At 49.9% G+C, this 15413-nt stretch overlaps 1 protein-coding gene across 1 annotated transcript in view; it reads right to left on the bottom strand.

Annotated features, from left to right (window-relative positions):
* Positions 1-15413, bottom strand: part of SAXO3 (stabilizer of axonemal microtubules 3) — a 58337-nt gene that overhangs the window by 19407 nt on the left and 23517 nt on the right. Inside the window, exons 2-3 of the mRNA XM_069605846.1 lie at positions 6799-6999; positions 4814-4975 (exon numbers count right to left, since the gene is read on the bottom strand). Of these exons, the coding sequence (XP_069461947.1) occupies positions 4814-4975; positions 6799-6999 (363 nt within the window). The remainder of the gene's footprint in view (positions 1-4813; positions 4976-6798; positions 7000-15413) is intronic.

Here is a 15413-nt window from a genome sequence, read left to right as displayed (position 1 = left end):
AACGTTTTGTACTATAGTGGCAGTGCAGAGTGGGGAATTCAGGATAGAGCATTAGCGAGAACCAACAGGTAGCAGAGTGGGTGCTGAGTTGGATGAGCTACAGAAACACCAGCATGTCCTATGGGCAACTCCAGAGCCCATCATTTTCTTCGAAAGACCCTGGCATACAGCCATCCCTGAGGGTTCCTTTTAAGCAATACATCAGTTGACATTCACCGGCATTGTACCATCTGGAGACTAACATGCCCACGGCAGGACTTCACGGCTTCTATACACAACAGGATGACCCTTTTCGATTCTGCCCTCTCCAAGGAACTCATGGCCTCTCTGCTCACACCATTCCATTGTCTCTACCGTACCCCTGGCCTCTCTTCTCAAATAGACCACAGTATGAGCTTGGAGACACTCCCTTCATAATCTCTCTCCTTAAAAATATCTAGAATGGCTTCTGATGTAGTCTATCTGTGTCCTCACACCTTCCATCGATAGCTGCAAGATGGCTTACCCCCTCAAGTAGATCATATCAGGGTACTTTTCAAAACACAGACCGCAAGATGGCCTCTCTCAGGTACACGATAACTGGCCATATCAGGCCAACAAAGATATCCCTCTGCTGGTTTCCAATCGACAAGCGGATCCAGTTCAAGACTACCCGCATTGCACACAAAGGCTACTGGAAAATGGGCCGGATTACTTGCCCAACCAACTACCCCAATACCAACCACAGAGACACCAGAGTTCCACTCTGGCATAAAGACTACAACCGAGGGTCAACCGAGGGCCAAAGTGAGAGCTGGGAATAAAATGATTTCTGTAAAAAGAGCCTTGATGTGGGACAACTTACCACGCAACCTCAACCAAGGTAAATGCTACAGGAGGCTCAAATGAGAAGTGACATCTGACCTCCTGAATAAGACCTACGGATATATTGTCTGAGAAGTCTGTTTTTTCTTCTTCTGGCACTAACCATCGATTTCCACTAACAGCTAACTCTTGCTGTATCTTTTCTTGTGCATACCTTTTTTTTTATAGTACCTGGAAATTGATATTACCACTGTGGAAGGGCTATGTTGTATCCAAGGGCCTTTGTCTTGTTCCTGCCCCTTTTAATTCACTGGCACCTTGAAGCGACTTGTCATTGCAGACAGCACGGTACAAATTAAAAGCAAATAAAATGAACACATATGTGGAGTCCTACTCTCCTCCCTAACATAGCCATCTATCATGATCATGATGAAGACCTTTACACTGAACTCTCCAACACCGCCCAGTTCAGAACCCTCTCTTCTTCGGTGCCCCTTAACACCAGTCCTGACCTTTTTATCGTATTGCCCTGTGTCGCCATCACAGTGCATCATGGGTAAAGACTCGAATCCCCCCTGCAACCTGGCACAGAAGAAGCTCAGCTACCGGGTAGATACCATTGCCCAGAGTGTGTGAGAAAGAAGAGGCAATGGTGGGGGCTGTTCGCATATGTTTCAGGGTGTGGGAATATGCTGTCCATAGGTGACAGGCGTCTGTCCAAGATCGGGCTACCGCACATTCCCCGCCATTGGGCCACCAACCTTTTAGCTTTTGGCCCGGGGTCAGGTATCCATTAATCCTGTTGTGTGACCCCCGACTTGCACTGCCACGGTCTGATTTGGCAGCTGCCACGGCTTCTCCCTGTAGTTCTGGAAATTTTGGAGCAAATCAGATGGTGTTTTTCTGGTGTTCCACTTTGTCTAAAGTAGCTCTTTTTTGTTGAAACTGCCCCCTTGACTTGTTTGTGCCATTAATTGCACCCCCACACATTTTAAACCAATGAATGACTAAAGTCAGTTACACTGCCTTTATGCTTCAACATGCATAATGACACCACTCCTTCCCGGGTGGGCCAGTGTAAACACCGGCAGTTACCCCATCACCCCACAGTCTGTCTCCCTGGGAGCCTAAGAGGCGCCAGTGCCGTCCATTGCAGTAGTCACAGCCTCTCCTCTGCGGCCTCTGCTTACCAGAAACTTCCATTCTAATTACATGATCTCCTCCTGCTGCAGTCTACATTTCCAAAATAATGTGGCACTTTAATGACACAGTGGCACTTACTCTTTGTTCCCCTCTCCTTGCCACACAGGTTCAGCGTGGGGGAGTCCCTCTCCAGACACACTGGAACAGGTAGAGGGAGCTCCTGCCCCACACGCTGGCACAGACCCAAGGAGCTCTCTTCCCTGACACGTTGGTGGATGGTGTCCTTCTTTCAGACACAGTCCAAAGAAGCCCTTCTCCTGCCACACTGCAGAAGCCCCACCCCCAGTACAGGGTGTGGAAGCCCCTCTCTCTGCAACTCTGGCACAATCTACGGTTCATTTTTCAGAGCGAGGCAACATTGAAGGAGCCCCTCCCATACACACCGACAAATCCTAATAGAGTTCCTCCCACACACACCGACAAATCCTAATAGAGTTCCTCCCACACACACCGACAAATCCTAATGGAGCTACTCCTCCTGGCACATTGGACATACTGGGTAAGCTCCGCACTCTCTCACATTGGTGAACTCGCAAAGTCCCTCCCCCTTGTCCGGCCCGGAGGGGCCCATAGTCCAATAGGGAAATTCCCTAAGTGCAGACCCAACATACTAGTGTGGGTCAGTTTTTTATTGGCCAGGGTGGGACTGCGTTTTTCCAAAGTGGACCAGTGTGATGAGTTACTACACCGTGCTGTTGTTTTGACCAAAGTTAATGTACACATATTACCTAAAATGCTTCGTTTACAACGCGTTTTATCCTCCAAAACTCCCCCTTGGGTACAAATCAAACAGTCTGTCATAGAAAGAACACATTACCATTTCTGACTGTAGGCCACTTTTTGATTGGTGCACGAGACATGTTATGCCCCAGTCTGACTTTTGTATTAGCGTCTACTTGACTGTGCCCCAGTTGATCTTGAGTCTAAAACTCTTCCGTACACAACGGCAAGAACTATATGCTCATTGGACAAACATCTGATGGTTATACCACCACCAAGATGCAATTATAAAACATTCTTGTTACGCACTGTTTAGACTGCACAATCAATTGTTTTTTAGCATGTATATTTGCTTTGATATGATATGATATGGCATGTGTGACTCGCCTATACACAAGTGTTTCAAGGTGGGACAAGGCAAGGAAGGGGGAACAGAGAGAGGACAGAGAAAACGATCTTACAAGGCCAAGTGACATTGAGCTCGCGCAAGTGCAGGTGAGGGGAAAAATGGCAGGGGAAAGGGGTGGGTGCAGTGCTGTATGTGGGATCAAAACAATAACAAGAAGTGCGGCCAGGAAATTGCAGGTGCAAGGGTAAGTGTAGACAGCTGGTGTCCTAGGTGCAGGCAGGGGGACTTTAGGGTTACAGATACAGACCCAAGTGCAAGGGCTGCCGGAGGCAGTGCAGGGGTGTACCTGGGCGGGTAGGGACCTGGGCCCGGAATCAGAGGGTAGCCAGGTGACCAGTGCAGCATCAGACAGGAAATCAGCGGGCAGAGGAAGAGAGAAGCCAGAAGCAAAGAGGAAGGTCTTGAGGTGCTTTCAGAACCGGCGATGGTTCTCCTCAAGTTTCACAGAGGCAGGGAGGCTGTTCCAGAGGCAGGCCCCAGCCGAAGAAAGAGATCTTTGAAAGAAATCGTGTGCATGATGCTGTTTACATGAAGAAGAAAGTGTAAGAATCGAATAAAGGAGGTACCCAAGTCAGTCTGATGGCATAAATATGTGGAATTAGTGTTGAATTAATCTGTCTAACGAAAAATAAACTCTCCCTAATTGCCTGCAAAATAAGAGGTGTGGGTGTGATCTGCGGGGTCTTGCAAACACGGTAATATATGGCAACATTTCAGGCCTTTTCTAACCTTGGGAAGCCCAGCAGAAGGAGAACTTCGCCAGGAACCATGTAATGACTCTGGAAAGAGCCACGAGGTTGTGATGCCAAATAGCGATGCCCAGACTAAATATCTGGCACACTGGAAAGGACCAAAGGGATCCCGTTGCTGAATTTCAATGTCTGACATTTAAAAGACATTGGGGCCATTATGAGAGTGCTATTTCTCTCCTGGATTGCTTCCCGCCTTCTAGAGACTGTATGTGTTTACCCAATGTAGCTAAATTGTCCCTGTTTTCAACCCCCATATAATGGTAAAAAGATGTTTCTTTTTAGGAAAACATCTCTGATTGGACTTTGTTGATGTATTGTTCCCGCTGTCCCACGCTTAGAGACGGGTCTCCGGTGTTAAGTGCGTAATAAAGAGATGAATACATGAATTGTTGGTGGTAGGACCTTGTTATACCCCTTCATATCCACCCAAGCTCCCTGCCACAAGCTTGGCATCGTGGTTCTACCAATGTTGCCCAAGGATGTTTAGGAGCCTTGTTTCCGTGTATCTGTCGCCCGGCTGTGAACCCATGGAGCTCAAGAAGCATCCCGGGGGGCTGGCTAGCCCACTCTAGTCAACCTAAGGGAGCCCTTAGGTCACACGGTCCCAGGGTGAGGGGCTTTTCTCTGACACACTGACACAGGCTAGGCAGCATCTCTCCCCCATGCCAGCAGTCTGGCACGCTCTCAGACTCAATGACACACTACCACAGGTTGCGAGAGCCAACATGGCCTTCATTACTGCCTGACGGAGACCCATGCAGTCTTGAAAGCTAGCCAACAAGCATGTGGAGTAAAGCCTAATAAAGCCGCCATTTCTGCAAGATCCTGTTTTTTTTTTAAAAAAAACCCTTTTTCGTACATAAAAAACAACAACCTGCATCATATGACAGTCAGTCTCTTTGCCACCCGTGAATAGGCCCATTACCTGGGATGGCCCTGTGCCATGGTGATCTGCCAGGGAGAAGGGCTGGGGCCCAGCATGAAAGTTGGTGTTGGTAGGCAGACAGGGCTGCCCCGTGAACTGAGCCTTCATCTCACTGTCCTGGTACCCCATACTCAGCGGGGTCCTCCAAGCGCGCAGCTTCAGCTAAACGGGGGAAAAACCATGGTTAGTAGATGTTGCCAAAATGCCCGGGCAGCACAGGCGGAGCCACCGCTGCGAGAGCCTAGTGGGGTGTTTCTTATGCACAAGGTGTGCCACCAGTGCTTCATGGGAGTAAGGGGTTCAGATACTCCTCGCGCCCTAAGGACATGCCCCACGTGTTTAGTCCTAGGACTCTCACACTGTACAGTCCTGCCTCTTCCACACTGCAGAGCCTTGAACTCTCCCACGCCACATCCCTGGGACGTGCACTGAGTAGCCTACTGGCTCCCACATCCCACTGTGCAGTTAATATGACTCTCATACTATACTTCCCGGAAGACACACCGTGCAGCCCTGGGGTCTTACCACTGAATAGCCTAGCAGTTTTTACACCATGCAACACTGCACCACACTAGGCGTACACTACATACCACCACTGTAAGCATCACACAGCATCGACATTGGTCCCTCCAACTGCACAGGCCTTGGAGATTAACAATGCCCAGCCCTGGACTCCCATAGTTTGCTGCTCTGTGAAGCTCTCACTGTACTGTGCCATCCCGAGGCATGCCATGCAACGGGCAGATATCCACACTGTGTGCCTCTGGCTCACTCAGTGCAGTCTGGGATTCCCACACTGAAGATCACGTGGACCATCGCAGTGTGCAGTCCAGTTACTGTACATCATAGGGATTCGGACACAGCACAATCTTGGGACTCTGTGTGTGCAAGCCTGAATCTCATACTGTGAAGTCCTGGGCTGGGAACTCACACTGTACGCTATTTCTAATTCTTATTTAATTTTGACATGAATAAGAAAAACATTCATCCAAGTTTCAAACAGTTAGACTGTGTAACAAGTCCCCTACAGTTATTGAGCATACAAGCTGAGAGCATACAATCCTAGAACCCTCAAGTTATAAAGCTATTGGAGCCTCCTAAAGTATATAACACTGTCTGTCAAACTGCACTACCCTTTGACCCTCAACCTGGACATCTCTGGGGCTCTGGGAGCAACTGTTATACATTCATAGTAGCACAACACTGTGCATACGTTGACGTGTACACTGTATAACTCAGGGCCCTCCACATTCTGCAGGTGTGGCATACTCGCAAATGTACAGCCCTGGACTTCTACACAGAAGTCCCTGGACACCTTTGCTATGCCACCCTGGCATTATCTCACTGTACAGCCATCTGGGCCTCACAGCGACCATCCCAGACTATGAGAATGATCAGCCCTCTGGCTACACGAAAGGCAGTCCCTGGCACCTCACACCATGGGGGCTTCCTGTAATACATCTCTGAGGACCTCTACGCTACACCCCTGGGATGCTCACTCTGTACAGCCCGGCGCCTTTCACAATGACGAGCCCTCAACACCTCAATCTTTCTAGCCCTGTGATACCCAAGCTGTAGATCTACATGGGCCTTGACAATGTACTGCCTCAGGGAACTCATATTGTCCAACATCTTGGGAATTTCACACTGCTCAACCCTGCGTCTCTTTCACACTGCACCCATACATCATTGGCATCCACACGCAATGCACCCAGGAGACCCTCACAATGTTTATGCCTGGGACCCCCACAATGTGCGTTAATCCCTGGGACTCTTGCACTAGATAACCCTTGTTCTCTCACACTTTTGCAATCCTGGAAGCTCTGGGAGCCCAATAGGATCCTCAGCCTCGGACTCATATATCCTGGTTTCATCAGTGCCCCTTCCCCAGCGCAGGTGAGAATTTTATATCAGGCTTTTTGGAGGGGCATCTCAACCCTCACAGTTTGGCCTACAGGGGTGTTACAGACCAACCACTTTCTTACCTTCTCCCATAGGTCCTTGTTGTAGTGGACCTTGTAGTGTGGTGGGGCGATTGGGTGACTGGGATGGGATAGGACGCCTCCGCAGTACTTCTTGTTGTGAGTCGAGCCTGTGGTGGTTTCGTAGGCATTGACCAGTTCATCGAATGCAGACACTTCATCCCTTGTCTGGAGGCACACGGGCAGGGGATTTGAGAGGGTAGACTATGGGAAGAGAAGAGAGACCATGTTAATTCAATGCCATTCACATGATGTTCTTACATCATTTGGTTGCCAGTGCCATGTCAGTCCCAGACTGTTCCCATGCCATTTACCAAGGTCATGGAGAAAGCCAATGGAGGGATCCATTTGTCCTGCCCGGAAAACCTTGTCTTACTAGAAACCTCGCAAGTGGGCTTTTGCGAAAAGCCAGGCAATGAAACCTACCATTGATAGCACTGGTGCACGGAACTTTATCTGCCTGCACCTGTCAGCAGCAGTCAATATGATGAACTACCTCAGTCTGATACCCATTCTCGAGGACTTGAGAATTCAAATGACCAAATTCAACTGGAGCTCCTCTTTTCTCGCAGGCAGAACTCAAACCATGCACGTGGTTCTTTCTCCTCCCAAACCAGACACGTCTTTCTCATGGATCTCTTGCGGCCTCATTTTCAATGCCTACTTACTTTGGCTTAATGGTATGATTTCAGCCTCCAGGCTAACATATCAACACTATGCTGACGATGCCCAGATTGTCATTAGACAATATCCCTCACCATTGAATGACACCCAACACCTGCTAGACGCTCTTCACAAAGTGAACCTCTGGATGGTTAGATACCGCCTACATCTGGACCCTGAAGAAACATATGTCTGCAAATCTAGAAGTGACAGTCCTAGTCTCCTTCCTCCTTCTAAACACATTTCAAAGCATATGACCATATCTAGCTTACCCACAACAAGTACAGGCTCCTTTCATTTCATTCCCAGACAACACACTTTAGCTAGGCCTCTTAGCCTACTGCACCAGAAGACTTCAGAGAGAGCAATACAGGTGGCTGCCTGTATATGACCAAAGGATTACATCTCGTGGGCTTTCCAGGCACGGCACTGGATTCAAGTTAAACATTTAGCCCAATTCAATCGCTTCAGCATTGCACACAGGACCCATCATGGCAAGGGTCCTAATTCTTGCACAGTGAAGTGACTAAATGCCACTGCAGTCTACTTATAGGATCAAGATAGTTGTGTATGCTCATTCCTGAATATCAGTGGTCGGAAAGGCCACAACTAGGCTTCAGGAAACACTACTAAGACATGCAAAGCCCAGAGAACTGAGAAGTGTGAAAAGACTGAACCGGTGGGCTTGGAAAAGACCTTGAAAGGGAGGACATTGTGGGAGACACAAAGAGCTGGAGAGGACCAGTTAAGCCCAAGAAAGAGACCCATCCTACATCTTTATTTTTAAATGTAGGTTGGTCCCTTTTATTTGAACTCAAATCTCTGATCTTGGCATACTTCTTGGTTCCAGGCAGTTCTGTGGCAGGTTCTAGATTGATAAAATAATAGCAACCGCCAAGTAGGCATGCATACTGGAGTTAAGGAATCCAGCTCTCAAAGAGATCTAGGTAGACTTAGATATATTTTGTCAGCATGTGAACCTGGGTTGAGGGACACGCATATAAGCCTGTAGTTCTCAAATGCTGCACGCCCCCCACCATCCCAGCACGAGGACTGGCACAGCGCCAAGAGGGACCCTACGGGGGCAGCACTCCGTCCAACCGTGCACCCCCCATTACAGCGGTACCCACGGCAGCAGTATAGACACTAAGCACCGTGCCACCCATGTGCTCGCAGCAAACACCATAGCGTACTGAAATCTGGCGAGGTGGACTCCATGCAACCCCAGGCAAGGGTGGGGATCTGACAAGCCAAGACCCCTCAACTAAGGGCTACTATTCAAGAGCAGCTACACAGGTCACCACACAAACCAAACCCTGCGCACACCCAGATGAGGGAAATTGTTATAAGGACTCACCCCTGACCACCACCGCCCCCCAGGCGGAAAGAAGCCCAACCATCTCACGGCGAAGGAGGAAAGTCAAGCTCCCGTCACAAAGGAAGGGGCACAAACATAAGTGCAACAGCCCAGCACCATTACAGAACCCCCCGGCAGCCGCAACAACTACAACAGAGAGCACCAGCATACGGGCCGCATCCATACAGGTCATAGAACACCCAGCCAGCTGCCGGGGTGCTGCATCCCCGCAGCAGGCCCTGTGCCGGACTAACCCTTCTCCACATAACCCGGGGGACAGCCGCACTGGCGGCTGCGTGTCTGAACAAAGCGAAGCACAGGGGGCACAGGCAATCATCCTGCTACTCTGCAGACCAGCCACTGTACACTAGACGCAGTACACCCCTAGAACTTCCACGCCAACAGACCAAGTGAAGTGCATGGGGCTGCATCATAAGGATCATCTCATTAAGTGGCAAGCGCTTCCACTGACCCAGGGGCCGGTAGGAACCCACACCAGGCAAAGGACACTGGACCCACTAAAACCTAACAGTACATTCATAAGTGGGGGGGCCCACGCAGAACATAGACGCAAGGCGCCACCCCATCGGCCCGGCAGGCACTTCAAAGTGGATCCGGTGTGGCGGGCCAAACACGCATGCAAAAGGAAGGAAGAGCCCCAAAGCCAAAAGAGCCAACAGACTCTTTTACACCCAGTCAACTGCGGAGATCCAACAGGAACAAGGTGGAGATGGACGTCCAGTTGCAGTTACAGGCCATGCTTGCAGAAATGCAGATCATCGGACAATGGACCCAAGAAACAAATAACACTGTGCTGGACATTAAGCGCGATCTGCAAGATGTTCAAGCCCGCCTGACCACTCCGGCAGAGTGCATCACAGACAATGAACAGCGGATCAGCGCAATAGAAGACAACTTGACAACAACTGACTCTGATCTAGGTGGGGTCATCAGAGAGGTCCAAAGACTGGAAAAAAAAAATCGATGATCAAGAAAATCGATCCCGTCTGAACAACCTATGGGTGGTGGTCCTTTCTGAGAATGTGGAGGGAGCGAACCTTGACCTTTTATGTGACACCCTCAAAATTGAGAACCCGCGAGCACTCACAATCGAGAGGGTACACAGGGCACCTATACCGAAACCACCACCGGACCATCGCCCACAGATCATAACCATGCACCTGCTCAACTTTCAACATACAATGGTGATCCTGAAAGCCTACAGAGCGGCAAGCCCCATCAGAATAGGATCAGCGGACATTCGAAGATACAATGACTACTCAATGGAAGTCTCTAGGAGATGCAAAGAATTCCACCCACTCTTTGAGGCGCCGAAAGCTTTGGACGTCCGCCATTACTTGAAATTCCCAGCTACATGGTGTGTCCAAATTGACAAACAATGGCACAGTTTCAAGGACCCGGAAACAGCGTGGCGCTTCCTTCAGCAGCATGACATAGTCACTGCAGACTTTGAACAACCACCATCGGAGACCCTGAGACCAGACCATTGCTCCACCCCCAACCCGGAAAGACCGCACAGACAAGCGGAAAGTGGCAGAAAAATAGCCGACGCCCAAAGGGATGGGGGCCAAAGTGCTGAAAGCATATGGCCACAACAAAGGGCCACACCACATCCCAACTCAGAGATCACTCATTTAGGTCCCATTTTGGACCAGATCCGCTAATATACTATGGATCCATGTGTTGAGCGCAACTAATACTCCTCCACTAGATAGTCAAGCAAGCACTAACTTGACTCTGCAGCAGCCATCCCCAGCCAAAAGAGGCAGGCCACAGCCTCGACAGAAGCACGTGGCAGCGAAAAGCACCCGACACCAGTTGCGGCATGAGGGGAGGTGGCCCCCTCGAACAGTTGCTCCCCCAATCCTCTTGCCTGGGCACAAGGTGCCATTTGTTGGGCTCTGGCGATTGGTTAAGCCTACCCAACGTTCAAATCAAGTTGTTTGGTTAAGGGTTGTCATGGGCTCATGTTGGAGCCAGAATGAGCTGTAAACTCGCAATACAAGACAGCAGCGGTCCTATCAAGCTGCCATCACAAACACAAACACCTCAGGGCAAAATCACTCTGCAAGCAGCATTATGCAAAGACACTCACACACAGATAATGGCCCTCAACAGCATCTCGTTGTCACTTAACATCCAGGGTTTGGGCCACCCTATCAAACGCAAAAGAATGCTCAACAGCATGCAGGATCTCCAAGGTGGCATAATATTTCTTCAAGAAACTCACCTAGGAACCGCAGAATTGGGGAAACTACAGCAGGGATGCGTGGGTACTGCGATTTACTCACCATACCATGGGAAAAGAGGTGTAAGTATACTCATTAGCAAGTGGGTCCCATTCCAGGTCAAACATACAATTGCAGACAAAGAGGGCAGATACCTCCTCGCTCATGGTCTCTTACACCAACACCCCATCACACTCCTCAATGTGTATGCCCCCACCTCGGACACTCCATCTTTTTTCACTAAGATGTTCATGGCCTGAGCACAGTTAATGGGCAACATCACATTTATAGGGGGGGGGTCTCAATTTAGCCCTTGATCTCCTACTAGATCGCCAATGCACAGACTCATGGGCCCCTACCACATTAAAGAAGCGGGAAGCCCTCCTAACAATGATGCTGGACCTCCGCCTAGTTGACATATGGAGAGGGACACACGGGCAAAAACAAGACTTCACGTTTTACTCACACCCACATGATAGCTACTCCCGCCTGGACTACTGGCTCACCCCAGCTAACATACTCTATCTGGTAACAGAATGTAATATTCTTCCCGACTACCTTATCAGACCACGCACCGGTCCTTCTATGCATCACCCTCTCTCATGGCCACTGGTCATTGGCCAATTACTTCACATGCTGCAGGGTCCCGATGGACCCAGTCTTGGTGCTTTTTGGCACCAAGCTCATTATAAAGTGTGCTTTGCACACAGACTGTTGAAGGCACGTGCATCTGGCCAGGGCAGGGCCCTAGCAATGCATGGAAGGCATGTGCAGAAGGCAGGAGGAGTGGCAAGGTGGGGCCTCAGGGCGGGGCCTAAAGGGAGTAGCTGGGGCCAGGCTACATAAACCGGCCCCACCCGCATGCTGGCGCTTCGCATTAGTCTGCTAGTGCAGCGTAACGCTTACTGCCGTTCAGAAGACCTTACCTGTTACAGCACGTGTATCGTCCAACTCCGGAACCCTCCAGCATCTTACCTCGAGGTCAGCCACACCATCGCTTCACTTCTGCCAGCTACGCGCGCATCTTACCTGAGTCAGCCACGCCATCGCTTCACTTCTGCAACTAGACGCGCATCTTACCTGGGTCAGCCGCACCATTGCTGGAAGCGCTGCTATCGCTTCACCTCTGCAACTATGCGCGCCTCTTACCTGAGTCAGCCGCACCATTGCTGGAAGCACTGCTATCGCTTCCCCCTTCTGCAGCCACGCGCATATCTTACCAGGATCTGCAGCCCTCGACATCCTTACCAGCCCTCGACATCCTTACCAGTCCCGAACTTCCATCTACACTGGATCTTCCCCCGACGCACCATCCTCGGGGATCTTCATCTCCGGCCGCCTGTAGAAGTTCGGAAGTCGCACATCAAGCACCGATCAGTAGCGCCTGCAAAAGGATAAGGAAACACAAGGTTAGCACTTGCATAGACTTTCATCCTCTAAGCAGTGAGCTTCAGATAGAGGCCACTTACCTCTGGTAGCTCCTCCAGAGTGACAACATCACACGTTCCGGGGTCATCTTCATACCCAAGGGAGAGAGAAAGGACAATATTTGGTTATGGACAATAATCATGGAGGGAGATTAACACAATCAATACAAACAATAATCATAGTTACAAAACTTACCTTCACGACGGAATGGTCGCATCCGGTCTGGACCTTCACGCCAAGGACCAGTGATGTAACTAGGTCCATCTACAGCACCCCTTCTGGAAGAAAGCAGGACGGAGAGCTCATCTTTCAATCAAAACAGGTGAGCCTGTATGGGCAAACTCTTGCTCACAACCTTCTGGCATGAAAGGGTTGAGGGGAATCCCAACGTCACCACGCCATTTTCACTGCCTCTCATTCCCTCTCAGGAGCAGAACCAGTATCCTGGGTCCTCGATAACGCAGTGGCTGGAGGAGAGAGCTGATCCACGGGAGCCAGGTCCAGGGAGGGCTCCAACCGCGCCCCAACGCCCCCGCGGAGACCATGTGAGCGTAACACCCTCCCAGACACAGCACGCAAGCCTCCCCCATGGAGGCTAAACCTGTGCATGCTTCAATACCCTGATCTTGTAGAGCTGCTTGTAGCAGACGCAGAGCAGCTCTGGGACAACAACCTAGTGCAGGGCTACACAGCCCACATGTACTGGGGCGCCTTCAAGGCCTTCATAAGGAGACAATGTATTTTGCACTGGGCGCATAAGCGTAAGAAGTAGGGGGAGGAAGCTGCTTGCTTAACGGTGGAACTAGATAAAGTAGAGAGGGACCACAAACGCTCCAGCAATAAACACCTGAGGCCATTATTAAACAAGCTTCGAGCCAAAATTGGTCAGATACCGGTTGACAGGGTCCAAAAGTCGTAATTGGTCCCAGTCATTTTATATTGAAAGCGACAAGCCCCTAAGGTCAATGGCCCTATACCTAAAACAAAGACAAGACGCGCAAACAATAGTCACTATACGTGATAAGGAGGGAGAGCGACTGGTGGGGGATGTCCTGAGCTATACACAGCCTCAGATACTTCCACAACCCAAGATATTGAGCACTTCCTAGACTCTATACAGATCCCAAAAATCCACCCAGATCACAGAGCTGCCCTAGATACCCGATTAATGGCGGCAGAAATATCTAACGCCATAGTCGCATTGTCCACGGGGAAAGCTGCGGGGCCCAACGGGATCCCCATAGATCTCTATAAAGAGTTAGGAGAAAAGAAATCGCACCCCGGCTAGAAGAGGCATTTAATGAAGCAATTTCCTGAGGCCGCCTTCCTCAATCCATGCTTGCCGCAAACATAACAGTCTTTCACAAAGGGGGGAGAGACCCTGAATCATGCGGCTCCTTCAGACCCATATCTCTTATAAATGCAGACGTCAAAATTCTAGCGAAGTGCCTGGCCAGATGTATAGAAAAGAGTCTCCCGACCATCATCCATAAACACCAAACTGGATTAATATGCAATAGACACTCTAGCGACAACATCAGAAGACTACTGCACATGGTAGCAAGAGATAGAGACCCGGAAGAGCTATTATTGGCAGTAGATGCAGAAAAGGCCTTCTGCAAGGTGCAGTGGGAGTTAATATTTAGACTCTTATCACGATACGGCTTCCCCAATCACCTTGTCCAACTGATTAAACTGTCATCTTTGGGTCCTACTGCTGCCGTTGTAACCAACAGCGTTACCTCCACCGCGTTTGAACTGCAATCTGGCCCGTGTCACGGATGCCAGCTGTCACCCCAGCTATACGCTCTTTCCATAGAGCCTATAGCGATCAAGCTCAGGGCAGACAAGGGGTGGGCAGGCATCGTTCAGGGGGGTGAAGAACACTGCATGTCCCTCTATGCCGATGACATGCTACTGTACATTAGCAAAGGTCCCGCGTCCTTCCCACATATCCGAGCGCTACTTCTCGATATAGGCCCTATGGCGGGATATAAAATCAACTGCATCAAATCTGAGGTCATACCGCTGCGCCCAGACATCCTGGGGAACCCCGGCGGGGTTGCCCCATTCACTCTATAAATGTACCACATCAAATACCTGGGCATCAACATAGGCGCCTCATTCGATAACATCAGGGACCTAAACTACCCACAGAAAATATTGGGTATATGTCAGGATCTGAAAAGATGGGATACCCTAGCCCTCTCCTTGACCGGACAGATTAACGCCTTGAAAATGAATTTGTTCCCCAAGCTAACGTACATTGCATTGATGATCCCAGTCAGCCCCATGCCCAAATCTCTGAACGAATTAGACAAAGCAATAGCTATGTTTATTTGGAAAGGGAAGAAGGTGAAAATCTGCCTACCAGTCCTACAGGCTGCCAAGGCAAATGGTGTACTAGCGGCCCCATCCTTAAAGGCCTACTACCCAGCTGCTCAGGTGTGCTGGATAAAACGCTGGCTGGATTCGTCAGATGACTTCAGTTGGAGGTAAATGGAAGTAGAGCTGACAAAACCACTTAGCCCAGTCGAAATCATGGCCATCCCCCCAAATATGCTCCCGCCTACCTTAAAGAAACATCCAATAATTGGGCCCACAATTGCCCAATGGCACAAACTCAGGACCGCACAAGGGGTCCAAACCTGGTACGCTCCACCATGGTGCAGTATCCGGGCAGTATTGTCCTACGGTGAACACACAAAATACATCATAAGCAGGACCAAGAATGGGCCAACATTAGATTAATGGACATATGTGAGGAGGGGAACATACAGACGTTCCAAGACGCACACACAAAACTGGACCTGAACAGAGGCGACTGGCTCATATATCACACAATATGTACCACGATACGTCACCACACGGCACAAACCCCCCACTCAAAGAGCCTAGCCCCATACGAGATGGAGCAATAC

This window comes from Ambystoma mexicanum, chromosome 1p, assembly GCF_040938575.1.
Source record: "Ambystoma mexicanum isolate Mex_15411 chromosome 1p, UKY_AmexF1_1, whole genome shotgun sequence".
NCBI lineage: Eukaryota > Metazoa > Chordata > Amphibia > Caudata > Ambystomatidae > Ambystoma > Ambystoma mexicanum.
Note: the sequence above shows the minus strand (reverse complement) of the source record. Positions and strands in the feature narration are given on the sequence as shown.